The sequence below is a fragment of the Brachyistius frenatus genome, unplaced genomic scaffold (genome assembly GCF_029030835.1).
Source record: "Brachyistius frenatus isolate BFR_SWC_R1_liver_20210118 unplaced genomic scaffold, ASM2903083v1 Contig_215, whole genome shotgun sequence".
In the NCBI taxonomy this organism is placed as follows: Eukaryota; Metazoa; Chordata; class Actinopteri; family Embiotocidae; genus Brachyistius; species Brachyistius frenatus.
The window spans coordinates 287767-315323 of record NW_027210814.1 but is presented as its reverse complement, the minus strand read 5'-3'; the positions used below and the strand labels follow the sequence as shown (position 1 = coordinate 315323).

At 43.1% G+C, this 27557-nt stretch overlaps 1 protein-coding gene and 1 long non-coding RNA gene across 2 annotated transcripts; one reads left to right on the top strand and one right to left on the bottom strand.

Annotated features, from left to right (window-relative positions):
- Positions 1 to 3823: 3823 nt before the first annotated feature.
- On the bottom strand, positions 3824 to 9482 carry LOC138633302 (phosphatidylinositol 3-kinase regulatory subunit gamma-like). Its single transcript, XM_069719463.1, has 10 exons — positions 9150 to 9482; positions 6497 to 6614; positions 6308 to 6406; positions 6017 to 6197; positions 5747 to 5863; positions 5459 to 5601; positions 5165 to 5341; positions 4962 to 5036; positions 4686 to 4856; positions 3824 to 4589 (listed from the first exon to the last, which is right to left on the bottom strand). Exons 1-10 carry the CDS (start codon positions 9202 to 9204, stop codon positions 4316 to 4318), a joined length of 1410 nt encoding a protein of 469 aa, XP_069575564.1. The 5' UTR covers positions 9205 to 9482; the 3' UTR covers positions 3824 to 4315.
- Positions 9483 to 10016: 534 nt separating this feature from the next.
- On the top strand, positions 10017 to 26657 carry LOC138633308 (uncharacterized). Its single transcript, XR_011311872.1, has 3 exons — positions 10017 to 10160; positions 13349 to 13493; positions 26580 to 26657. It is a non-coding gene; the product is annotated as an uncharacterized lncRNA (long non-coding RNA).
- The last annotated feature ends 900 nt before the right edge of the window (positions 26658 to 27557 follow it).

The window sequence follows — 27557 nt, the reverse complement described above, 5'->3', positions numbered from 1 at the left end:
GTGTCACATTAATTTGCCGGCCACGTGCCCACTGATACTTTTTTTTAATCTATTTGAGAGCTGAAGTCCCACAATGAGATTGTCCTGAGAGCTCGAGGGACGCTGAGGTGCTTCATTTAATACAGCTGAAATCACTGGTGAGGATTTTTATTTATTTATTTTTTTCTACTTTGAGATCGAGGTCCACATAATACTAGCCGTGTCACCGAATTAGGGGGGAAATCGTGCAAACTGTTGTGGTGTCTGCATCCTTCTCCACCTGTTTGTATGGTTTGTCAACAGGCAGTATTATCGTCCCTGAGCTGGCTCAGTATCACCCCCACCCCGTCTCATCGCGTGGGATCTGAGCCCCCTACCCCGATCGATGTCCCCAGAGGCCACTGACGTAACACAACAATGCAAAGAAATTATCGGGGTTTTTTTTTTTGTAGGTTTCGACGCATCAAAAAGTATTCAGAAATACAGGTTAATTCAGATAATGATCACACCTTATTCCAAACTGATTGGATTCATAATTGATAATATTATGTCATTTTCTCTTCTGATTATATTTGAGGACACAGATCATAAAGGAAGAGACCTCTGGGGCAGGATTAAACTGGGTCAGCGAGAGGCCATATGGTTTAGCAATCCAATCCAAGAATTATTAATTTTTCTATGAATTTAAATCCAACCTTTTTTCCCTTTGAGAACTACTTTTTGCTCTGACGGGCAGATCGTGATCTACTTTTGGAGAACCCTAGTTTGGCCTCTACTTTATGTTTAGATTTACTGTAAGAAAAAATAAACAAATAAATAAATTTAAAAAAAGCTTTAAAAGGGTAGTAAAGTTACGATGAAGTATAAACTTTTGTATTGTCTTGTTTGATGTACGTCATTGACCAGAATTCCTCCGGGTAGGAGGTAGGAAGTACATTTCTCTATTAGTTTTCTTTTCCATAACAACAACAACAACAACAACAACAACTCAGTGGATCCACCTGTGAACAGATCCATTAACACAGACACACACTCAACTGAGCCTACACGATAGACAAACTGGCTTTTATTTGTGGTGATTTCACAGGGATCGTAGCTTTGGTGTGTTTAATGGCTCAGTCTCTTGCCTACATGCTGGTTGGCAGGCAACAGGATCTCTTGCCCTCAGCCTATAAGCCAGCTATAATGTGAGCGAGTAAAAAAACACAGAGGAGGAAAAAAAAAAAAAATCCCTCATCGATTCTGCCTCCAACATAGCAACTGGTTGCTGATTGGCTGACGCGCGGCACTTTCTCGGACTCTCATTGGCCGAGCGGGGAGCGTGAAGCTGTGGAGTCGGACGGAGACAGAGGGGAGGAGAGACGCGATTGGCTGCTGCAAACTGAAAGCGAAAAACCTCTTTTTCTGAAAGCCTGCGAGACAGTTGATTGTGTGTGTGTGTGCGTGTGCGTGTGCGTGCGTGTGTGTGTTTTAGGCGTGACTCCAAAGGTAGTTCGTCCTGCTCACTCCTCTACCCTCTTCCTTCAGTCAGGACTTATTTAAATTGAGAATTATACAGCAAAGTGAGTGGTGCGACTGAGGTCGGAGAAAGTAAAGAAAAGGAGAAGAGCTCCATGTGTATGAGTGAGAGGAAAAAAATAAATAAAAATGTGAAGGCTGGGCCTGTGCATGGAGCTAAAGGAAGCAGAAGTCAGGAGTGAACGGTAAACTGCTATAAAAGCAAATAGCTTTGGGACTCAGCCAGGTGGGAGTGTGCTCCAAGTTAAAGGAAATGTAGGAAAGGCCCAAGTTGACCTTTCCAGCCTTCGTTTTCGATACCATCCTGCACACGAGTGAGAGAAATGCACCGTCGGAGTTTCCTGCACCTCCTCCTTTCCTGCGCCGTCTGCCCGCTCTCCCCGTCTCCGGTACACTCATGCGGCCCGAGGGTGACTCAGCTTTTGGGTACACTCTGTCCCACCTATCCGCCCATCTACGCTGCATCTGGTCAATCCGGGCTCGGGCACGCGGTGCCGCCTGTCCACCCGCCGCTCTCCGTGCTGACACAGGTAAGAGGGAGTAATCCGTGGCCTGGAACTGAGGCTCTCCCGCAGTACATCCCTGCCCTCTGCTCCTCATTAATCTCTACCTAGCACAGACCTTATGTGATGGTTGGAAGAGGCCACCTGTCGCTCTGGATATCGAGAGCCAGTGGTGCGGCCGTCCGGTGTCACGCCATCTTATCCTCAGGGTGTTTTTTTTTTTGTTTTGTTTTTTTAAGATGATGCTAAAGTTTGTCAATTTGGACCACACATGTCATTATCAGATAATGGTGCAGGAGTTGTTTGCAAAAACTTTGGCGGGCAAAACCCAAGCTGCCAAAATACCAAACTGCATCCCTTTCATCGAATGACTGACGTTGCGTTTCAAAGCGGTGCGCGGTCCCATTGAAGTAGGTCCGAAACATTTCTTTCTAGTGACTCAACGGCGGCCAGACTGTGTCGGGAAAGAGTGTGCGCATATCCTGCTATTGTCTTTATCGCTTCCTTTCGCTTCCATCCGTCGACGGCGTGTCCTCGAGTGCCCTCGCTGCCTCGTACCTCTGCTGACCCGAGGATAAGCTCATCGGATGACAATGGATCCACCAGACAGACGGTAAACCTCAGATAAATAGTTATCTCATGCGATGTCATTTCATGCATTTTGGTGGGTCAGTTTTCATGCAAACTGTAAACATTACTTAGAAAAAAATTACCAAAATTGGGACCAAAAAAATAAATTAAAAAAAAATTATAAAATGACTAGAAACACTGCTTTGGTTGATCAAGATCAGCAAACAGACTTAGAAGGAAGGAAACAAAACAAAACAAAAAAAGCAAAGGATTACGCAAGTTGACAAAACTCTCATCAGTTTATTGTCTTTCAGCAAGAAAAAGGTCAGGATCTCACATTGCTCAGCTTCACCCGAGGAGTCCGATCTCCCCGGTGGAGTTCTATTTTCTTGAGAGGTTTCTTCCACCTCCTTCAACGAACCGACCTCGGCAATACATTTTACGGTTTCGCTGTACAGAGTATCTATTGTCCTCAAACTTGAAAAATGTGCCAAGTTCAACATGGATTCCTTTTCCTCTTAAGCTATGTAGGCTGCATGTCACGAAAAACATTCATAGCTCGAGCAATGCCACAGTTCAAGTAATGGAGGCAGGATACTTCCGGGCCTCTGGCAGTTCACACAAACATCGGAGGCCACATCATACCAAACACCACCAAGGAGAGTGCATTTTTTTTTTGTGGCAAATGTCAACCTCTCATAACAGCATTACCTTCACCACTACCACCACCACCGCCACCACCACCACCACCGTCATCATACATTGCAACAATAGAAATACTGTTGGATTGCACTTTCTTCAAGCTTTCATCTTGTGGCATGTTTATAGAAAAAATATATATAGAATACAAAAAGCTTATAGTTCTTTGAGTAACAGAATATAACATACAGTACTTCAGATTATGTTTTGATCAGCACATCAGCAGGTGTACATAAATTGCCCTACCCTTGCCCAAATGCAATTACCGGACTAAACAGGGATGTAGTCTTGCTCACTATTAAGTGCTTTGGTCAATGGGTATAACATCGAGTATGCTTGTACTATGGTATTCTACAGGATGTTAATGCTACATAGCTATCCGCTGTATATGAATGTTAAGAAAGGGGCAAATAGTCAAGATGCACCACGACTTTTCACATATTCACACGTGGTATTTTACCCCAAAAAAAGGTTTGGTCCACCAAACCGATGCGATGAAATCAGCCTGTTTACAGCACCATGTTCCCCCCGCCTCCCCCCTCCCTCCTCCCCCCTCACAAATGCACCAAGTAGTAATAACCCAATATATATCTAACATATTGGTCAAATTTTCACAACTGAATACATTTTCAGTTGTTGAAAATGGACATCTCAAGCAACATCAACTGTGGTTGTAAAACTCGAACGAAAGGTGCAGCACCGGATGTCAGTGAGCAAATTTCAAGGTTGTCAACATCCCAAGCGAAAAGGTGTCCATCAAACAAACGAAGTACAAAAATGTGTTTAAAAGCTTAAACGGTCTCTTTGAAAAACAAAAAAACAAAAAACAACAACAACAACAACAACAAAAAAAAGTTCAAGCTGACATTCAAGTTCCGGTCCCACTTCAAATCTGTGAAATTCCCATTCACAAAAAAAAACAAAAAACAAAAACAACCGATGGAATCACTGTAGTGCAAAACCTTTTTACACAACGCAACCTCGATGCAGTCGTCCTCGCAGGATACAGTAAACATGTCCTTCATAGTCTCTCTATCCGCTGGGTTTTACATCTCCGGGGCGGCGGGCGGGAGCCCCGACGTGTGTTTTGGAGTCTGTAACAGTTTGTGTTCGTCTGCGTGTTGGGAAGGCGATGCCGCGGCTGTGGCGTGTACCGGGTGCGACAGCCGGACGTCCAGGGCGTCGTTGTGTTGCGCTAAGGAGTGCAGGCGGTAGTGCAGGACGAGGTCTTTCAGGGAGCAGTGGACGTCGTAGGGCTCGGCGAAGCCGTACCCGTGCGGCGTGCTGTAGACCATGCAATGCTTGACTTCTTCGTTCACTCTGCAAATAAAGGACACGGCGATGAGCGTCGGGGCAAGCGGGCAACCGTACGAGAAAGCCGCTCGCTTTCCTTTCGATCCCGACGTTTCCACTTACACAACGGAGCAGGCGTAGCATCCCTGTTTGCTGCTCTCGCGGATCAGGAACGTCCCGGGAGCTTTCCCTTGGAGCATCTCCTCGGCCTGCGTTCGACTCAGCTCGCCGACAAACCAGCTCGTCTCATCCTGATGTGGCAAATTCTTCTCGTCTCCCTTCAACACGTACGTGCTGAGAAAAACAAACAAAACGACGACGACACAAAAAGCAGCGTTACAACAACCTCTGCGACACGGACTACCTCAATTCCAGTTTGAAGGTTGTGTGGAGACGCACTCGTCCAGGCTGTCACTGTGTATCCCCAGCCAGTCGTTTATGCGTTTCTGCCGTACGCCTTTGTGATTAAGCCAGCTGCAATGAGAGGTGCAGAAGGATTTTTTTTTTAAATTTTATTTATTTCAACATTACAATAATTACACATCACGGAGCAGCCGCTGTACGTTTCTACCCACAGTGACGATATTCAGACGCCTTCTTACTTGAGGTACTGGTCTCTGATGTTGCGCAGCTGAATGAGGTCCGGCCGCAAGCTGTTCATCTTCCTGTCCGTCTCCCTGTAGTCCTCCACCTGCGTTCTCAAGTCTTCCTCCAGGTGGATTTTGCTGTCGTAGATCTCCCCGAGACGGCACTTCAGCTTCTCGTAGTTTATCAGAAAGCTAATGACAAAAAAAAAAAAAAAAAAAGGTCACCGGCCCGAGCGGAGTTCGAGGAATATGGAGGCCAGATTTGAAACTACGTTTGAGGGCATTTCTATTAAGAGCGTCGTGAAGTACCTCTCCAGGTCTTTGTCAGCTTCCTCTGAAATACTGTTCCTCTCAAACTCCTCTCCGTAGCGCTCCTGCTCGCGACACTGCTCCTCGAAGATCAGCATCGTCTCGTTGAAGGCCTCGATCGCCGTACGCTTCATCTGGATCTCCTGCAGCCCAGAGAAGAGATCCAGTCAGAAAAGACTTATTCAATGTAAATTCTACCGTTTAAAAAAAAAAAAAAAAATAACGAACTGAAAGTTTGATGGTGAGAAATAAAAATCTTTTTTTTTTTTTTTAAAGTTTTTTTTTAACCTGTGAGGTCTTTGTGAAGGCTTCGTAAAGGCGATCAAACTCCTTTGATTTCTCTTGGTACTGACAGTGGACTTCCTTGAACTTTCTCCCAGCGACGTCGACAGTGTCCTCTTTCACCTTAAGTCAAATATTACACTTCATTAAATGTGTGCAATCTCTTGTCCTCAGAATAAAAAAACAAAAACAAATACATCTCTTTTTTTTTTCTAGTGTCTGACTCATGGTGATTTCCATTTAAAAAAAATAAAATAAAATGCAGTAATATAGTACCTGCTGGAAGCGGGACAAAGGATGGGTGAGCATCAGGTCCAGCGTGGCGTTATATTCCACCAGCGGATGGTGCTGATAGTGCCAAATGAGCTCCACGACCGACGTGAACGTGAGGGGGTCCGAGAAGCCGTACTTCCCGTCGCGGTGGTAGATTTTGATCAGCTTGTTGTGGCCGTCTTTCCTGAGAGAGCGGGGGAAACGCGCAAAATTAGATGCGTGTAAAGTATCATGTAAATCACTCGGTGATGATGTTTCTGTTTGGGATAATGACCGTCTTTCTCTCCGGCTTACCTTAATGTCAGCGTAAAGTCTCCCTGCAGCTTTGTGGATGCGTCACGCACCAGAAAGGAGCCGTCGGGCGTGTCTCGGAGCTTCTCGTTCACCTCATCCCTGAGGGGACGATCGGTTAGCGCTCGTTAACCGACGCGTCAGAAAGGACGGCAAGTTTGCCAGAAGACTGCGAATGTTACGATTATTTACCTCGTTATGTCTCCCCAGTACCATTCGGCGTCCTGTAGCGAATACGCAGGTGGCGAAAGGCAGTTGTTGTTGTTGTTCATCCTGGAAGACGCTGGCTTTGTTGACCTGGGAGGGAGAGCTACGAGAAAAAGAGAGAGAGAGAGAGATGATGATGAAATGAAATGCAACCATCTGATGACAGTTTCTAAGAAAGAGAATTACTGGGAACTGTGAAGCTGTAATCGGTCACAAAACTCTAGTAAAGTTTTGTCAAGAAAAACTTCAATATTATGAACCCACCAGCACACACACACACACACACACACACACACACACACACACACGCGCGCACACACACACACACACGGGCGCACACACACACAGACACACACACACGCGCACACACACACAGACACACACACGCGCGCACACACACCACACACACACACACACACACACACACACACACACACACACACACACACACACACACACTTTGTCACACCCTTGCTTAAAGGAGCCTGTCAAGATCTGAGGACAAGCCCAGGCATGTTTCCAAGAGACACCAACTGCCAAATCATTACTAAGATCTTAAGTGTGGTCAGCACAAAAAAAAAAAAAAAAGAAAGTAAAATGTGGTCCACATTTCTAACTTTGAAATGTTTTTTTTTTAAACTTCCAAATATTGAAAAACTAATCATTAATAGTTTTACAGTTTCCTGCAACTCTTGCAAAGTGAATTCACGTCCAAAGTCTGAAGTTTGTCTTTGGCACTGTCCTGAATTGCATGACTGGCATTAAACAGACCATAAATGATATTTTGAGCCTCTTGGACCACCCCTCCCATCTTATGACCATTGCAAGCTCACAGATCATACGTTTTCCATCAACGTTATAGGAGAAAGAAAAAATACAAAATCTGACTCTGGTCGAGAGACTAAGCGTTTTCCTAAAAATGAAAAAAGGAGGGCAAACCGCATCAAGAGGAGGTGAAGGGCGATATATTTCACTGCAGGAACAAAAGTGTCTTTCATGAGGCAGTTAGGGAGAATACAAGAGCACCCTCAGAGAGGAGAAAATGTGGCTTTCTCCCAGCCATCCGCTCTGCTCTTTTTTTTCTTTTTCTTTCTGACCTTAAAATAAACAAAAGGCAGGTGCAGGAGTACGGTGGCAGGCTACAAAACTAAATGCTCCTGAACTCGGCAAAATGAAATGTGCAGCACACCTTTTCCTCTTCCAGCCTCCTGCCAAAAAAAACAAAAAAAAACCTTCACTGGTTTCCAAAACCCACATGCTCCTACTAGTACAGGGACGCAATTTAAGAATGAAATAATAAATTATGTCAAATTAGTAGCCTGAAACACACATAAAACACATAATAGGTAGGTTAAGCATTAATAACCACACACAGGAGTTATATAAAGCATCAGGACCTTATAGGAACAATACAGGCTTATCTGTAGTGTTCCCATGGTGGGTCAGCACTATTTTATTTTCAGTTCATACTTTCGATTGCACCTTAATGACTGTACTGGAAACTGCTCTTTAAGTAATAACTGTATGAGGTAGGGCTGGTCAATATATTGATATTATATTGATATCATGACATCAGACTAAATTTTGCCTTACATTTTTGATGTCATAATATGGAATACGTGTTGTCTGTCTGCTCCTAAAGGCTGCATTGTAGTGAAGTGACTTTATAACTATTCTATAATTTGCCTTTACCATTTAGTCACTGCGTCCTTAATACTGTTGATTATTTGTTAAAATAGCCATTTTGTAAATATTTCCTGAAAGTGCGAAATAATTGTGTACAATACTGGTGCGATCGATATTGAGGTATTTGGACAAAAATATCGTGATACTTAATTTGACGCTGTGGTGCAATTTTAATTCGAAGACGAATTAATTCAGTGCAGCTTCGTAACTGTGAATATTTGATGGGACTCAAAAAAAATAAAATAAAAAAAAGCGAGCAGTGTTGCCAGAATGTAAAAAAAAACACAAAAAAAAAACAAAAAAAACGTAGCAGTCAAATGATAAAAAAAAACAACCCGAATCCAAAAAAATGCTCTCTGGTGCTGAGTTTTCTGGAGTTCAGTCATGAGACGGGCTGTCTCGTCTGCGTGCCTGTAGCCTACTTTCAGGGCTATAGCGCACAAATTAACCACGGCTGGCTGCAGAGGAGAACAAAGCGGTCGTTTCATGCGGTGCGCTCATTAACGCACCCGCAACTATATTCCCTTCAAAATGCAGTCTTTGCACGGTTCCGCGCGTTGATTAAGTCTTCTTTTGGCGTAAGATGAGATGCAGGAAGGCTGTGCGTTCCTGTCCAAGTTTGCCATATGTGCTGGGACAAAAGAAAAGAGGCAAGCCACTGCTGCTGCTGCTGCTGCTGTTGCTGCGCCTGGTCCTCCGAAAGGTATTACGTAATTGGCAAGTGAATTGCGCTATGCATGCCTGGGCAATGCCACTGGGGGAGCGCAGCACCGAGGACCTGGCCATTATAACGTTTCACTAACTCATGCACCGCATTTGATCAGATGTCAGCTCTACTAAAGGCATTACACAAGTTGATGTTGTAGCAAACAGAAGAAAGCACAGGACAAATCAAACGTTTTCCGACCTCCCTCCGCAGATTAGACAATGGCTGCCTTTAACCCTAACTTACCTGGTGGTGCTTGATCCATTTCGATGTAGAATAAACCTTCGGGAGGATAAACCATTCCTGTTTTTACAATAGTAGTCCAGGTGTCGTCTTCTTTTTAAAAATGCACGTTTCTTTTTGCCGCAGATGGGCCTAATTTTTTTTTTTTAGTGTACTTCACTGCAGATGCCACGTCCCACACAGACCGAAGAAAAACTCCGTAGATTCCGAGTCCATAACCATCCCGCAGTCCAAATGTATTGTCTCCACATAGCCTGACGAACTGGGGACTCTTTTTTTTGTCTCGGCTGTAACGCTTGTCAGTCCGTGACCGTCTTGCTGTGCGGCGGCGCTCTACTTTACTTCATCTCGGAAGTGCAGCGACTTTAAAGGGCTGGTTGTGTCATCATCTTGGCACGGTTCATCCTGCTCCTACAGCAGGGGGGGGGAGGAGGGGGTCCGTTCCTTGAAGGATTCATTGTCACGTAAAACACACGCCGTTAAGGTCATTTTATACAGTAATTTCAAAGCAAGACTTTTATATGATAATCGGCCGAAGTCTATTTTGTCCGGTTAAATTCCATTTACAGGGACTTAGCGTATCCCACATTAGTAACCTCCCCCCCCCCCAAAAATTAAAACGGTACAGTCCAGACCGTTTCATTCAGCTCTCCTCCAGCTTCGCTGTAACAGCTGAAAGAATCCTTGCACGGCATGAATGGGAAAGAAGTTTGAATCATTAAATGAACAGGATTTAACACCTACCAATTATGTCTCTATGTTTTAAACAATTAGAAATCAAATCATGTGCGACTGGTGAATGAATATATTGTAATAAAATGACACCATGTTTTATGTCAAACTGTCTTCAACTATTTGGCATCCAGGGAGCACTATAGGCTTCCTTGTTGGCAAGTGCATGTTGTATTCTGGTTGAGCTTGTCAAGCTCGTTGAGCAGCAAAAAAAATGGCATCTTGGCTGACACTGGTGATTATTGCTGCAATGAGATCATCCTTTGGAAGACATGCTAGCAGGTGAGTTAACACATGCACATACATCCGTGAATGTAGGCCCGAAAGAATGGGTTATTTTACCTTGAGACATTTCTTGCTTCATATGCTAAAAATGGCCAGAGTATTAATTCACATTAATATCTTCTTATGTCTTCGAGTTGAATGAATACATGCATTGTTGCTTGCTCGTGACACAGGATGACATTGTGCTGTAAATTTAAACAACCAAGGCCTCTTCCACCAGCTGACATTAGCTGCTGCAGATCGAGAGAGAGTGAAACAAGGCCTGCTTGGTCAGAGGTCTGTCTCTGTTGGTGTCCAGGCGTTTATGGCCGGTCCCCTTTTGACCCAAGCACAGAGAGTCAGGGGAGGTAATTGCCTCCAGCATTCCTTTTTCCCATCAGTAAGACGAGTCTTTCCTGTGTCCAGTCACTGCCCATGAAACGTCCTAAACTAACCGAGGAGATTATTATGGCAAGAGATCGCAACCGTGCCTCCGACACGACTGGATGCAGGCTCAGTGTGTGATTTAAGGAAAAACACATTTTTAGAAAATAACAGTTTATAATTTGCATGTTGTATGCAAATGTTGTCTAACCTCCCAAATAGTAGTTATGGGAAATTGTCAAGTCTCTTTTAGGAATTAGATCTGCCATTTGACGGGTATGTAATGTATGTGTATTTATGAGTTATATATGTTGTCATGAGTGTTTGCTCGTGTGCCTTTCGTGCTTTAAGAAGCCTTGAAGCCTGTCACGGCACGTCACTTGGCTGCTACCCAACCCCCTCCCTCCTACCCCCGGTGTCAGAAGAGCACAGAATTTGCCCCTTTAACTTCGGGGTCTGACCTCTGTGACACATTTCACTACCACCACCCTCCTCTTGAAAGAGACCAGCATCAAGGCTCCAGATATGTCAGTGGGGGACAGTGAGGCATATGAGCACGACGAGCTCCAGTCTCTGTGCTTTGTGTTGGGGATATGTTGCTTTCCTGATCAGCAATAGAAAAAGTTTAAATATACTTTGTGATATGCTGCTTTTTTTCCCCTGCGTGTTCCCAGATTTGTGTGGTGTGCGTGTAGCGGTCAGGGATAAACCTTTAGGCTCTGCACCCCAGATCCAGGCAGTCCTGATGGGATCAGTGAAGGCTAATCGTAAGATTAACTAGATAGGCTGATACTGCAAGCCTGCCAGCTGCCTGCTAGTTGATGTGACTCATCTTGATATCCACCACCACTGCAATATGCCACTGGACTGTGGTAGTGCTGGGAAACTCAGCATGAGTTTTAAATTAATAGACAGATGTGTCTCTGTGCTAAATGCAGATAACAGTTAAACTTTTAATTCGGTTACGCTGATCTGACAAGCAACTTCAAGAATCAGTAAGGGAGGACCGTAATAAGCAAGAAATAGTGAGGAAAGTAGGTGCCAAGTCTATGCCTTGTAGTTTGGAAATCATGTGCAATGAAGAGAAATACAAATAAATAAGAGCTCGTGGAGATTGGCAGATGTGATAGGTTTGGTGATGCAGAGATTATTAGGTCAGTGTGGTTGTGTTTTGTAGGTGAACTCTGTGGTGAAATTATGGAACAAGCGTTAATCCCCATATTTAAGAGTGTTAAATGTGTACATGATAGGCCTCATGCTGTCACTTCACTTCACTTAAATCAAATAGCCGATATTTGACTTGGAAATAATCCCTGGCTTTTTAGACATTAATGCTTGTTTACACTAACCATGTCGAGGAACATAATTCACCAATTGTTTTCATTTTTCCTGTACAGTACAATGTAGAACACGTTTTATCTGGTTTTGTGTTGTTGTCCATCTAAAAAAACCAACTCACAGACACAATATGGAGGAACCATATCAGGGTATAGTTCAGTTCACCAGTCCCTCAAATCTTCTACACTGTAGTGTGCTACTATTCACGGCCATTGAAGGGATGCATAATGTTCTTGGCAGGGCGTTCGACGTTCACCATGGAGAAACTGTGGGGTTTCCCTGATCGGCAGCCAGAACCAGCACACAAAGCACGCAGGAGTCCTGCCAGAGGCAACTCGGCTGTGGGCAGAGTGTAGGGCGGCTATGGTCTGGACCCCAGGACCCTGCCATTGTGGAAATGTAAGTGGGGACAGTGTCTGAACGGCTTGAGTTGGAACAGAAAACCTTGGATGACCAAAACTATGAGCTTCAAATAGCTGGGCCCTGGGAAACATAGCTTGTTCTTTTAAGGAGGTCAAAGAGAAGCCAAAAAGAGGAAAAAAAGAAAACAGAAAACCAATGTTTGACGGAGGGAATGTCAAGTTGAAGCTACTGTTACTATAGACATCAGCAAAACGGACATACCGTTTTTCCGTCTGCCTGTCAGGTCTAGCCCTCTATGGTTCTCTGCCCTCTGTATTAGCACCCGGTGGTCATACTCAGCACTCATCATGTGTCACTCCATCCTGTCAGAGCCTAATCTCACTAACAGAGGTGACAACTGAGGTACTCGTGGCATGCCCCCCCATAACGTCTACCAGCTGAGTGTCTGAGTTATGCCGAGGATGATGATCCTGTGGTATCAGCAGCCCCCGTTTCTCCAGAGGCTTTCTCCTCTTCTCTGCTCATACAAAGTGCCATATAAAGGCCTGGCCATGAAGTGTGTAGCAGAAAATATCCACTATATACTGTCGGTTTGTTTTTGTCTTATTATGGATAAAAGTCTAAAGTGGGAAAAAAAACAACCTCTGGGACTTTTCTTGTTGTGCAGGAATGAAGTTCAGCACAGCAAATGTTTCCTGTAGCGGAAGCAAGCAACTATGTCCATGAGTAAGAATTTGAAGTTACATCAGTACCCTTGTAACACACATTTTTGTGGTACGTGCACATTTGTGATTTCACCAAGGACCTGAAACTTGAGCAGAAAACATTTGTCAAATTTCGTATCAAATTCGGAAAATCGACAACAAAGACCCTTGAAATGCTTCAGAAAACCTACAGCAATGAAGCAATGAGCCGGGTAAGGTGTTTCGATTGGCATTTGTGTCACTGTGAATTTGTCCCTCACGGTTAGACTGTAAACACTGAGTTCCTTTGGGATGTTTTGAGGCATCTGAGGGAAAATATTCGGTATAAAAGACCTGAACTGTGGCACAATGGCCGGGTAGGCAATTTTCTGTTCTCCAAAAAGAAGATCAAGCTGACATGTCACTTTGTTTTGACAGTGTTGAGGAGGTGCAGCATGAATCCCAGATCATGCATGATGCGCTGACCGAATGGGACTTCCAGGGAGCGTTTCAAGTGTGGCAGGAGTATTGGGAGTGTTGTATCGAAGCATATGGGGACGACTTCGAAGGCAACTGAAATCAGGTACGTTTTATGATTGTTATCGGCGTATTCTGTGAACTTTCTGATCGTACCACGTAATAGAGCTGCAACCAAAGATTATTTTCATTGTTGAATTATCTCTTGACCAACTTTCCTCTATAAAGTGTTATAGGTTTCAGAAATAATGAACAATGGGCGTTACAAATTCCCTGAACCATTAGTGGCATTTTAAAATTGCTGGTTTTGTCTGACAAACAGTCCAAACCCTCCAGATATTAAATTTGGAATGATACAATACGGAAAAAAGTAAATACTAAAACTCCCATAGTTTGTAAAAACAAAAGGCCGCATTCATGTTGATGCAGTGAAACCAAATAGGATGACAAACGGACAAAGTCATGTTGCAGTCAGCCCACCTGCACGTTGAAATCAGCACAACTTCTGCGTTGCGTCTTGTCAACTCTAACGCTTTAAAGAGAGGAGTCATGTGTGTCAGTGAGCAAAGGATTCATGGCTGGGAGCTCACAGAAGTTAAGCTCTTGCTCTCATGCACACATACGCACACACACACACACACACACACACACACACACACACACACACACACACACACACACACACACACACACACACACACACACACACACACACACACACACACACACACACACACACACACACACACACAAATGCACCCACACAATCCCATGCTTTCATGCAAAGTAAAATTGAGAAGCCGAGACCTCTTTCAAGCTCCTGGACACCCCCCCCCCCTATATAAAAGGACACTACTCTACTCGGCTACACAGCCATCACATCAGCACTATAACTCTATTAGGCACAGCTCCAGGACACACTAAGCAACCCATGGCCCACAATGGCATCATTGTCAGTGGGGATTGCAGCCATTGTCGTCAATGCTACAGGATTTATTCCCCTCCTCCCATATTGTGACCTTGACCTTTGACCCCGCCTGCCATCTCACTTGCTCTGGGACTGGGAGCTTGTGAGGTGTTATGATCTTCCAGGTCTTAGTTACTGCTTTATAATGACCCAAGCCTGCTAAGTGGCTTCTTTCCACAGCACCAGGGTGATGATTCAGGTTACTGTCAGCAAGGAGAGAAGAGAGGGAGGGAGGGAGGGAGGGAGGGAAAGGGGGGTCAGAGTAAGGAGTTGTGGTTTGGACTGATTGACCCTTAGAAAAGGTCAGTTGGAAGGCATGAGAGGATAGGAGCTGCCTAAATGGCTCTTTTCTCCCCTTTTTCTCCCCCTGGCGAGGGCAGAGGATCTGTATAGTTATTTATGAGTGTGTGGGAGAGCAAGTGGGGCTGCAGCGAAACCCATGCAGCCCTCTTTGTTGTTGTGAGGGCTGGGCTGGGCTGAGGTGCCTGTCATTGGTTCTGTCATATATACATGCACATGCAAGCGCTCGCACACTATTAGGAACCCCTCCCAGAGCAGAGGACAGGACACTGTTGCGAGGCAGATTTGGAAAATGAGGTGTGCTTCACACAATAGCTGTCAGCAGTTTGATAGATGCCTCTCAGGCATTTATACCCCACAGAACTTCAGGAATTGGAGGCCACTGAGGTGATTCTGCAACAAAGTTGGCAGGCATGTTGTATGATATTGTTATTGCTCAAGAAGTCAAGCTATCATCTGATTTGATTTATTTTGCAAATTGCATAGTTAAATTCTAAGAATATTTAATTTGACTGCTTCAATTTAGTGCTTCTATTAGAAACACACGTTACTAATGCTTAAAAAAAACCCCACATTTATGTTAAATACTGTGCAAAAACATCAATAAACCAGTTACAAGAATTTAGATGATGAGTTTATTATTCCACTGTATTCTGATGCATGCACAACCTCAACCTCGAGATATTTCTCACATGATGTTACATACATGATGCGTCAGTCACATATACCACCATGAGTCCGATATTCTCGAGAATAAATGAGCTTTGCCTTCCCAGAATTGCATAAAGTGTTCACACCACTGCAGCGCTCTGCCAGTGCAACACACACCACTTTTTTTTTTCCCTGACAAAGTTAAATTAAGCTTGAATTTCACGCTGAAGTCAAATGGTCATGATGTCATGGTTTGAGGACAGAATGACTCGGTTTGTCTGTTGACTGAGAAGGCCTATTCTTGCGTGTTTGGGTGGGAGCGTAGCATATAATTGCAGAGCGGGATAGCATGAGGGGATGGGGGAGGGAGAGAGTTAGCACGCAACATGAGTTTTGGTCCACAGTTGCTGGTGTGGGTGCCAAACTTGTCCAGAGGGCTGCTGTGTGTGTGTCTGTGCGAGGCTCGCTCTGCTCTGCCTCGAGGCTCGCAGCGTTCCAAGACACATCTTTCATTTGCACACGCTGAATAGCTTAGGGGAGCCCGAGGCAGTTTGGACTCGGGACGGGTCTGGCTTTTTGGACTTTTTAGGGGATGTTGGGTAGCTGCCTAGCTGTGTGAGTGTGCGCACACGTAGGAGATTTTTTTTTTTTTCTGGACGTGCAACATTCTTCCAAGTGTCCCTTTTCAGTAAAAACCAGTGCATTGTTTAGTTGTCAAGTTAGTTGTTAGGGAGCAACCAAACCGCTGTACACGTGTTGCAGCCATTGGAGGATTACACTGATCCAAAAATCTGACAGTAAAAGAAGAGAATGGAAAGCTTTGTCGGCCTTTTCATATCCTCTCAGTGGGAGGTAGAAAGCCAAGACCTCCAGACGTGGGCTAGTGCTGGTGGGTGTTAATGGGGGGGTGTGAGCGCTCAACTGCCAACCAGATGGACAAACCAAGCCCTGTGTATTTAGGGAGATCATATGGGATAACCTTGCAAAGACAGATTGACATTTTGCTGACAAAACAAACCACCCCTGTCCGGCACGCAAGGCTCCCCCTTCCCTTTATGCCCCCCCACACACAGACTCGCATGAACGTTCATACAAATACGTTAAGTGGTATTTGCTTACATAGGTCTTAAGGAAGTTATTTCAGCATGTGCTAAGCTTTCGATGAGGAGCCACAACAATAAGAGGATAGGACAGAAGAATCTAGGCTTACACAACTCCTGCACAAACAATAGCGGCATCGGTGACCTGTATAAATGACACAGCCTTGAGCCGCAAGGAGAGCAAGTAAACTCCTTTTCTATGTCATGCATTGGGATTTAACTTGGTGTTTTAAGGCCATAGGTTGGCATGTAATTCCGGGAAGGTTGAGAATGTCATCACCTGTTTGACTTTACCTGGTGCCGTGATTTTCTCAGGGAGAATTAAACTACTTCTGAAAAGATCAAGTGTCAGCAACAGACTAAAGTAGGTCTGTGCAACTGTTTGAATCATGTTAAATCTATACTATGGTGTTATCAGAGTTATCAACCGTTATTAGATTTCAGCACGTATTTTGTCCTCCTTTTGGTCCGGTCGTAATATTCCAGTCACTTTGGGAAATAATTTCTCGAGAACAAAACATTCTCTGACGTGAAAGAACACAATAAATGCGTCTGAAATGATTAAGAGTCCCGATGGTGGAATCCGTTCCACATGATTTATGGCACATAAACTTCCCTACTCATACACGCAACACAAATTTATACCGATCTGGGTATAGGAGAGTCTGCATGCGCAAGAGATGAGTGTGCTGTAAAACTGCTGACTGCACAGGCTGAAATTGTCATGGCCACCCAAGAATATGATGCTAAGCGCCATTTACCTTATCTGATTCTTGTGACCTCAGGAGCGTTTTTTTTTTTGTCTTCTGCAGAATAAAGTCAAACTCATACTAGCTTTACTGGCATGGTCACAGTTAAATACAGTAGTGTCAAAGCAGGTTGTTCAACACTTATAGTGCAATTATATTAAAAATGCAAATTATAGGCTGTATGTCACATTATATACACAATGCAACACTATATACAATGCCATCACTTTACTAGAATAGTTTAATGGCAGACTAATCAGACAGATCATTACCTGAATGGGGGAGGACATAATGATGCTGTAAAGTAGGATAGTTGGTTGTAGTGGTAAAGGATAAGAACCACAGAAAAAAAACATAAAATTCTCAATAAAAAGAAAGGACTCTTGCTTTTTATTGGAGTCTGGTACATTTTAATAGAAAGTAAATTGAGTCTGGTTTTCTAACTCTTTCTAGCAAACAAGCAATTTAATTTGTATAGCACATTTCATACACAGGGGCAAGTCAGTGTACTACTCATAGATAAAAGCAAAAGAAGGAATATATATATATATAAGGTACAATGAATATGATTAAAAACAGTCCAGGGTCAATAAGATAAGTAATTTAAAAAAGAGTTATTAAGAGTAAGAGTTTTGTAAAAGAAAATATAAAAGTGCATATAATAGAAAAAAAACCTTCTAAAAATACATTTTGAAATACCATAAAGCATAGACTGCCAGTAGATTAAAGTAATAAGCCTGAGACATCACTACCCTTGCCAGGACTGACAAGAGGTCTTGCAGTCCACTTTGTGTGTTTATGTCCCACCACAATGGTATGTGGTACATACAGTATCTAGGACACCAAAATGGCCCTTTAATTGTTATTTTGAACCATCATCGGGTCAAAATGTCATCGTAAACATGTTAGTATGCTGACATTAGCTCGAGCTAATGCCTAAGCCGAGCTTTACAGAGCTGCTGGTGAAAAATACAATAAGACTGCATAGTTTTTAGACAGCTTTCTAAAGAGAGTAGTAATCAACTGTTTTCATACGTTGAGTCATATGCATCTCTGTATAAAAATGGATGTAGTCTCTGGGACTGTAAAGTGAAGCCTAAGTGTCCTAAAGTGCAATACCACTGAGGGGTGGCTTCAACAAACCTCTGGCTCCATAGACTCCCATTTAAAAAGCATCAACTTCTCATGAAATACAATGTGAATATATTTTTTTACACAACTCAATCTCAAAATGTAGTCCTTCTGATTAGTGTTCTGGTGGTCTTTCTGAAAATACTTCCATCATTAATTAGATATTAGACCTCAAAGAGAGGTATGTATTGGGACATGCCTGATTTGATTGACATACCTCTGGGGGGCAGTCAGGTTTCTGGTATAGTTGGGCGATGCGTAGCGGCCTCAGGTTCTTAGTAAGATCCACCGCTAGCTCCTCCCCAACTCGTCCAAGTATGCTTACTTCTGGCTCTGAAATCCCAAGATGACGACGGCCGACATGCCAGATTCAAGGCTTCAAAACGGCAGTTCACAGACCAATGGGTGATGCCACGTTGGGTTGCGATTGACCGTACTTCTTGTGACATGTCCTTTTGATTTTTATGTGTAAAATTGGTGATTTGCTCCTGTAAAAACGAGAACTGGGCCACCATGTCAGCACCTACAGCATTGGACAAGCATGTTGATGCAAAAAGATCTGTTAATGGTCTTTAGTAGCTTAATTAATTACTTAGATAACTTGTAATCTGGTGGTCGCTATCGGCAGCTCAGGTTGACCCACTCTTCCTGTAAAGCCTCCTGAAGTCAAGACAAAGATGTGCTTAGTAAACGGATTCCATCCTGTTTGGTCACCTAAAGAGGATGGAGAGGCCACTTGAAGGTCAAAGAACTCTTAAGATCATATGACCACTTCGACAAATGTCACAGAGGGTTAGTTTTTATCAACAATGGAAATGTCAAACGGTAAATGGGTCACTAACAAGTCAGCGTCTTTGGCTTCAACTGAGTGGAGTAATAGGATGTTCTGGGTGAAGCAGAGACAGTCGGATAAACAAACAGAGTGTCAAGCGGGGAGGCAAACACACAGTTGTGACAAAGGAATCCTCAACATCACATGGTCATGGAGATAGTTTATGTTGCATGTCTAACCCCTTCTCAGTTTGATTACACTCATCGTGCTCAAATTTATGTTACCCACAGAGATTCTTCCCCGTGCTATTTTTGTGAAGGCTGTTGCTCGGGCTCGTCTTGCCCTCTCTACATCCAGCTCACACACACACACACACACACACACACACACACACACACACACACACACACACACACACACACACACACACACACACACACACACACACACACACACACACACACACACCTCTCCCTTTCTCTGCCGTTTCCCTCCCTACCGCTCTAGCCACATTTCCATGGCCTCTCATTCCCGGGTGCTCTGCGAACTAAGTAAATGAATAACACAATCCGGAAATAGTGTTCCAGCCGGAGATGGTGGGAAGGAAAATCCCTCGACTGGTGCTGGCAGGAGGGTGGAAGAGAGAGGGAAGTAGTGCTGCAGCCATTCACACTTCAGACAAAGCTTGTTCCTTTCACAAAACTCCTTCTTTAACCCCAAATCTTAGCTCTTTATTAATATGTTTTTGCTGTTAAAGTGTTCAGTAGGGGAACAAAAACACAGTCCCACCGGGTCTTCCTCAGGCGCTGAAACGGCACATATGCACCAAGAATACAGGCCACGCTTCACGACATGGCAGGAGAGGTTAACTTATCTTTAGCTCAAGTGGTCAAAGATCAGCATGCAAAAGAGGCAGATGTCTCTGAGGAGGCGGGTGTGGAGGGAGTGGAGCAAAAGGTGCTGGGTAAATGTTGTCAGGGTCTGCCTGGAGTTTGAGAGCGGGCTGAAGACAGGAGTTGTGCCAGCAGGTTAAAAGCAGGGTCAGCGCTATAACCAGGGTGTTATCTGGATACCTCTCCACAGCTGCCAGTCACATTCAGGCAGCAGTGTGACCAATGACCTGTCAGTGGCGGTGACAGCAGGAATTGGACGGTCCAGTTGCTGCAGTCATACATGCCCTGGAAATGTTGCGTCTCTGCTGCGTAGTGGCCCTCTTGGTCAGGGCGGTGAAATGTTTCGCCTTCGTTTGTCGGAGGATGTGGTTAAATCTCAGCCAGGAGTTCAGTTCAGATCAGTTTATTTAAATGCAATATTATTTTTAAAAATCAAACGTGCTTTAGTAAAGGAAGAAATACTCTCTAGAGGCCCTGTCGCATATCTTTAATTGTGTTTAACTCGGTGCCTGCTCGGTTGCTGGTTAAATGGCCAACAAATGCCTCACTCACTTTTTTACGAGGGGAGGATAGTCTGCGTGAGTATGTCTCACTATAACAGTCAGTAACATGAGATGGGGAACCACACAACCGCTAAATCAGTAAAATGGGAACCCGGAGTCACTGTAATTTGGGAGAGAGCTGGTTAACCACTCCTCATAATGGATGGTGTTTCTGTTTAGCCTAAGGCGTTGGAGCTGAGGTCATATGCAAACAAGGCAGATCCCGAGCCTCAGCTTTTCTACATGTATTTGATCTGGTTCATAAAATATGTTCTTAACAGGCTCTTTAATTGAAGTGTATTAAAAATCTAATATTTTACACAATTTAAAGGCTGAAACTATCTCACCACACCCTTAATCTACTTTATGCAGAGCAAACATGCCAATTGGCCATCACAGACTGCTTCTTTTCTTATAATAAAAAGGAAGAATGTATTACTAACAGTTTTCCCTGAGGGTTACTTGTTTGTCAACCAGTTTGTACCAAACATGCCACATAGTATGAGACTTTATTTGTGGGAGAAAAAAAATGATAACTGCATTAATTATAATTACATTAGAACTTGTCCACAGGCGCAACAATAGAGTCACCGCTCTGTAGAGTTTGATTCAAACTTGGCAGAACTGGTAGAATTGATTTGGTTTTGCCATTCACAGGGAAACCTATCACATTGCCAAGTAAAACACACACTTAAACACAACATGCATAACAAATAATAAAAAACTTGGAGTACATCCAGTGATCTCCACCATTCAATTCCATCATCAGTGGTTAAAACAAATTTTACTAGTTTTAAATGCAAGACTCTGCATCGTTGGCTGACTCATGAGCATTTCACAGTCAACAGTTCACCCTTAATTACTTTTATATGCAGAATTATGTTGTTATACGAAAAATATTTATAGAAAGTCACCTTAGATACCGGCCATAATCCCACGCCACCTTTTGCCTGCTTAACAAAGTAGTTCAACTCTGGAACTGCCAGAGCTTGAATAAAAATAACACTTATCTTCAAACGCCTGACAAGTTCAACTTTTTTCTTGTATTTGTTGACTGGTAAGCAAATGTCACATAACTCTATGACCATCTTTTTTTTAATATTAGGATTTTGTATTAATGATATGACTTCACCTCTTGCACTTAATTGGCTTGTGTGAACATCACTTCCGTGCTTGTAGCCACTTTTCCCCTCATCTTAGTCATAGACACATGCACTATGTCGTTCACACTCATCTACAACCACACATACTCAAATATATTGATTGTCATCCTACATTGAGTTTCTATTTTGATACTCAAATAAATCTATATTTACCAGGCTGAAATACCAAACTGTAGCAGGTTCCTGATTCTCCAAAGTTGGATTTTTTTTTAAAATGTTTCATATCCTTGTAAATATAACAGCTTTGTGTTTTGGGCTACAGGTCAGATAAAGCATGAAAAGACATTTGAAAACAATCATTCACTCCAACTTTTGGAATGTAATCTCCACTTTACTTCATGTTGAAGTTTTTGTGAACGTCCCTTTAAAGGATTACATCATCCCCTTTTGCTCCTGTTTTTCCTCCCCATCACCACGTTTCTCTGTGCTCAGCCTTTTCTGCCCAGAGACAATTGGTTCATTCACCGGTGTATAACACTGCCACCTCCTGATCCGCAGCACCGTGGCCGTCTTGCGAGGCTGGAACACCTCTCGGTGGCATGTTTATAGTCTGTGGTTATATTTGACATCACATATCTGTGTTTTGCTCGCAGCGCGCAGACTCCAAACTGCAGCTGCAGACTTCACTATCACATGACATTCAGCCAAATTTTCATCAGTGGTAGGAAAATGTAGAAGAGCGTCAAGTGCCTTATGGTCATAATTAACCCAGTCTGGGCTGCCTGCACACTGTCAACGTGTGCTGTGCATCCACGGTCCTCTCCTGCCATCTAGTGGCACTAATCCAGACGGAAACTCTTCTTGTCATCCATTAGTCTTTATGGGGGTACAGTTTTGCTCAAACCCTCAGCTTGTTTGTGCATACGGACTTTATATTTTGGATCGTTTTCTCCAGGTCACGAGAACAATGTGCCGTTACAGTAGTTCTTTGTGTTGCCGAGCGGCTCAGCTGACCTCCACGAGCCTGCCGCTTTAAGAGACGGTCATGACAGCGCTGCACAGCTTCCATGTAATGTCTCTTTGTTTTCTGCTCCATTAAAAACTTGAGCTGGAGGGGAAGAATTTTTGAACACTGAGAGAGAGTTTGTCTCAGTTTATCTGAAAGGCCTTTCTCTCTGCTTGTTTGTTTAGAGGTTGAAAACTATCAGTAGGAAGTTCCATTTGTCTCAGATATTGCACCCATTCGGTCCACTTTAAGAAGAGTGGAGGGAAACGAGTGAGATTCAGCGACTGCAGGGAAAGTTGTTCAGTCATCTAATAACACCCAGCTCTATTCTGCTCAGTATTTAATCTGTGTCGCAGCGTGTAATATATTATTTGAAAGCCTGTTTGTTTTTGTATAACTGAGAAACTGACCAGACAAAAGAGAGCTGGCAGCACCCACAAACGTTTAATTATTGTTTGTTATTGTTATTAGTGTGAAGAAACAGTTGCAGTGTTCGCTGGGATGGAGACAGCTTGGTGTTTGTGTCAAGATATAAATTGGCTGCAACTAAAGATTATTTTCATCATTAGTTAATTTGTCTAGTGTTCTCTCTCATAATTAGTCTAAAATAAAATTTCAACAATGCTGATTTCCCACAGCCAAGTATAATGTATTTTTAAAATGAATTTGACCACGTTTACCATGAATGTTTGGCATTTTTGTTTTAAAATATGACCTCATCATTTATTGAAATAGTTGGCAATTAGATTTCTCTTAATCACCTATTTGTTTGCATAGTTAATCACAGTTCCTCAACAGTCTCATTAGAACTCATGTTGAACCTTCTTTTCCAATACATTGCCATAATTAACTGATTTCGAGGGGTCATTGGGAATGATTATAATTGCAGTTTTTATGTCTCATTTAAATCATATCCGTCATAAATAGAGGAGGCAAAGACAGTTTCTGTTGTTTTGCCTTCTAACATTATATATGACACATTATAGGAGAAGTAGGGCTCAGATCATTTTTGTCAAGCAGTAGTAAAATGTTGTCTTTAAAGGCCGACTGAACAGGTGGTTCATGAAAAGTATTCCGACCTGATTCCCATCTCTATGATGGGGATCAGGGAGGAAGAGATGTGACACATACATTTCTCATGGCATATTCAGGAAGCCATTCATAGTGTTGCTGCATGAAACGACGTGTAATTAGTCGCATAAGAAATGAAAACAGTGAGTGAGAAACTTGAAACCCGGCGCACATTTTCACCTCCGCACAGCTGGCAGGTCATGATGTGAAGTGGGTGTTTATATTGGATTGTCTCACACACACACACACACACACACACACACACACACACACACTAGAACACCACTATTAGTGATAATCAGGTACATTTGGTCTGATGATATGTAATTTAAATATATTTATCCGTATCAAATAATTTAACAGTAAATCAAATGTTTCAAATTTCTCTGAAATATCCTGAAAAAAAACTAATTAAAAAGGTCCTCCTAGCACTATAAATAAAATGTAAAGCTATCTCTGTCAACAGACTACTTTTACCTTCGTAATGTTATTCACAGAGCAGCTGATAATACCATTCGATGCTCACTGTTTAGGGAGCACTTTGCACTTCTTTTTCTTTTTACAACATCTCTTTGAGCTGATGGTCCTGCTGGGAGGTACACTGTGGGTTCAGGTAGATATTTGACTGTCCTTGCAGTGGGAGATAAATGCTTCATGGCTTTAAATGTGTCTCACAGCTCACACTTATGTAGTTGGCTGCTAACACCTCTAAACTTATGTTATTTGTGAGGGTTATGTACAGCAATGTAAAAATGTAGTTTAATAGTTCACTGTAAAGTCTATTTTGTGGCAGCACTGAAAATGAATGTTGTAATATTTCAGTGGAGCTCAGCGTAGCCTGATTTTATTTGTAGAGAGTTTCCTCATTGTTGTGTTTCTACTGTAATATTTGAGGTCTTCCTCCCTTTTCCTTCCTCCTGCTGCTGACTGACAACCCGAAACCTGATAGAAATCCTCCCTCAGATCCTCAGGTTCTTGCCTTTACTGTCAATATGTTAGACCTGGATGTGAACTAAGCTGGGAAAATGAAGCAACAGCTCTCCCACTCCCTGCGTCTTGGCGCCGCCCTACTGTGTCAGTGAGTAGAAGCTTTCAGGCGTTACTGATCAGAGTAATACCCTGGTCAGGTGCACATGCTGGCTCAGCAGCAGGGAAGCATGTCTCTTGTCAGCCACCAGCAGGGACTCAACATCTTCCACAGTCACAGTCAGAACAAACAGGTTTTAAAAAAACAATCTGAAAAATATGTGCTTTAATTGTAAAGTGAGCTGAGGGTATTTTGCTGCCTGCTAATGCATTAATTAATTAGTTAATTAAGATTGAACGAGAACATCATGTGAAAGTCTTACTGCTGTTAGCAACCACTACATCTCAGTGAGTACTTTACATTTAACATCACAGCCTCCCTCATATGCACACATATAATTTTTTGTAATCTTTATTTGACTTTTTCTACCTTTTATATGTATATATTTTTGATATTTGTTATATTTTTCATTCTTTTCTTTAGCTTAAACAGAACGAATGGAGACTTGACATGTATTTGTTCTACCTGTTTATGCTGCATATAAAACTCTTGAGTCTTGAACCAGACAGACATCAAACAAACTTGAGGAGGAAAGAGTTCCCTTTAAGACTGTAAAATGTTCTCTATATGCTTCTGTTTCTAACTTCCTCCCCAGCACGACCAGGCCTCCCATACTAAACAACTTTATGATGATCTTTATAAAAGAAAAGCTGATGTCTTTTACTTCTAAATGGAAGAACTTGAGTTCAATTAAGCAATCTTTTTTTTAAAATTCAGAATTGACCATCTTTGGTATTGTTTTGTTGACTAGTTGGGGTTCATAAAAGCCAAATGAGTAAAAGACCACGGAGTACAGTAATAAAGCAAGTAAACCAAACAGTGTTAGTCACAGAATAAACATAACACTCAACTGATTAATACATGTGGTCATAATGGCATACACCACATTCCCATGTCGAGATTCAGAAAAGCTAATATTTGTATGTGTGTTGCATCACACAGTACACTACTTTGTATCACCACAAATCCTCCCAAGCTGCCTCTTGCCTTTGTTACATGCCAGCAGATTTAGAGTTTGTGAGTAATGAAGTAGGATCTGTGGTGACTGACCAGGCCCTCCTGTTCTCTAGTGGAAACTCTCCAAGCAGGACTCAGAGCGGTGTCAGTGTTATTTAACCAGATCAACAGGAACGACAGCAGCAACATGACCGATTCTGGTCTGTCAGCCCCGGAGGAGTTACGTTGCTTTGACTCCCAGAGGATGGACAACAGTGACCACACAGGGACGCAATCAGTCTCTGATGCAAAGATACAGCGCGGGCAGACATTGAATGGATGTGGTGTTTGTGCATTTGTGGTGAACTCGTCTTAAAGATGTGGTGCACGAATGCCAACGTGTCGACCCACTTCCCCTTTATCAGTGTGGTGTTTGTCTCTGGATGAAGCTCCACATACAGAATTCCGTTTCTGCCTAATGTGAATATAGTGATGAGGACAAGTTGTTATTTTGGAGACTGCTTGAAATATAGCCAGAGTGAGTGACTTCCTTCAGTAGGTGGCGGTATCGAGCCACACAGAGTGAAAGGATTTACAGTAATCCTGTCAGTGAACTGCAGTTAGGCTTCTGTGAAGGCCATCATGCCATGCCATGCGTTTCATTACATTGAGTGTAATCTATTTGTCCTGTGCATGGGATAGTATCACTATAACCTAACCTACCTGTCTATGTCGGCTCATCTTTACACTATTTTTTTTTTTGCATCACAGCTATTTTATTTTCTCAGAAATATCACCACAGTTTTCATTCACCCCCGTGTATCGGAGACGTCGTATCCAACGGTAACGTCAGGCTGACTGTCCTCGTGTACTCCTCTGTCCAGCTCTCCTGTGCTAATCCCGGCTGCTGCGACCTTCGACCTCTGCGTGGCATCTTATGTAAGGAGGTGGTTGAGAGAAGCACACCGGAGCAGCCCGGTCTGCAGCGCCAGGTTAGGTAAGCTCATTAACAGTTACTCCAGGGTATTCAAGCCAACAACAACCACAAATAAACCTCAGTGGTTTAACCAGAGACAGCAGATAAAGATTTTGGTTTCTGATCCTGCTTTTCTCAATATTTTAAGTTTGGGACTTTTTATTTCACACCGGCTGTCTCCCTGACTTTGAAACCAATATTTAGTTACACAAACAGAATGAAGTTGTCTGCACAGTGTTTGTGTTTACATCTGATTAAACTCTAGGAATCTCTTTATAGTCTCTTAATATGGGAGAAGAGAGCAGAGGGAGAGAATACACATTTGTATATCTGTTTTAAAATTACACGACCTACACACACACACACACACACACACACACACACACACACACACACACACACACACATTACCCTGTTTGTCCTTGCTCTCTCAGTGCTGTGAGTCACTCTGCTCCAGTTGTCCAGTATACACAGCAATTAAAGCAGCTGAATAATCAAACCACTGCTTCTCACTCAACCATCTCGGTGTTCCCGTTCATCTGTAACCCGCCTGCAGCCTGTAGTAGTAGGAATAGTTTGTCCTTTGCCAATCTCTCTCCCTTCCAGGCTGAAACATGGGGTCCTTCCTCCTACTGAGCTTAATTGCAGCTGACAGTGTGTACTCTGCAGTGGTGTCCTCCAGTGGGACACGTCTTTAACAATAGAAACAATCGTGCAGCTGTGTGCAGTCGATATATTCCTCTTTTGTTTCTGGGGTGCAAGAGAGGGGAAAAAAAACATCTTCAGAGTTTCTCCACAGATCAGAATCCATCCTACTAAAATTGGACAAATGATGTCCTCCTGGCATCCTAAATTGTTCTTTGGTCTAACTGCAGCCTTTGACAGT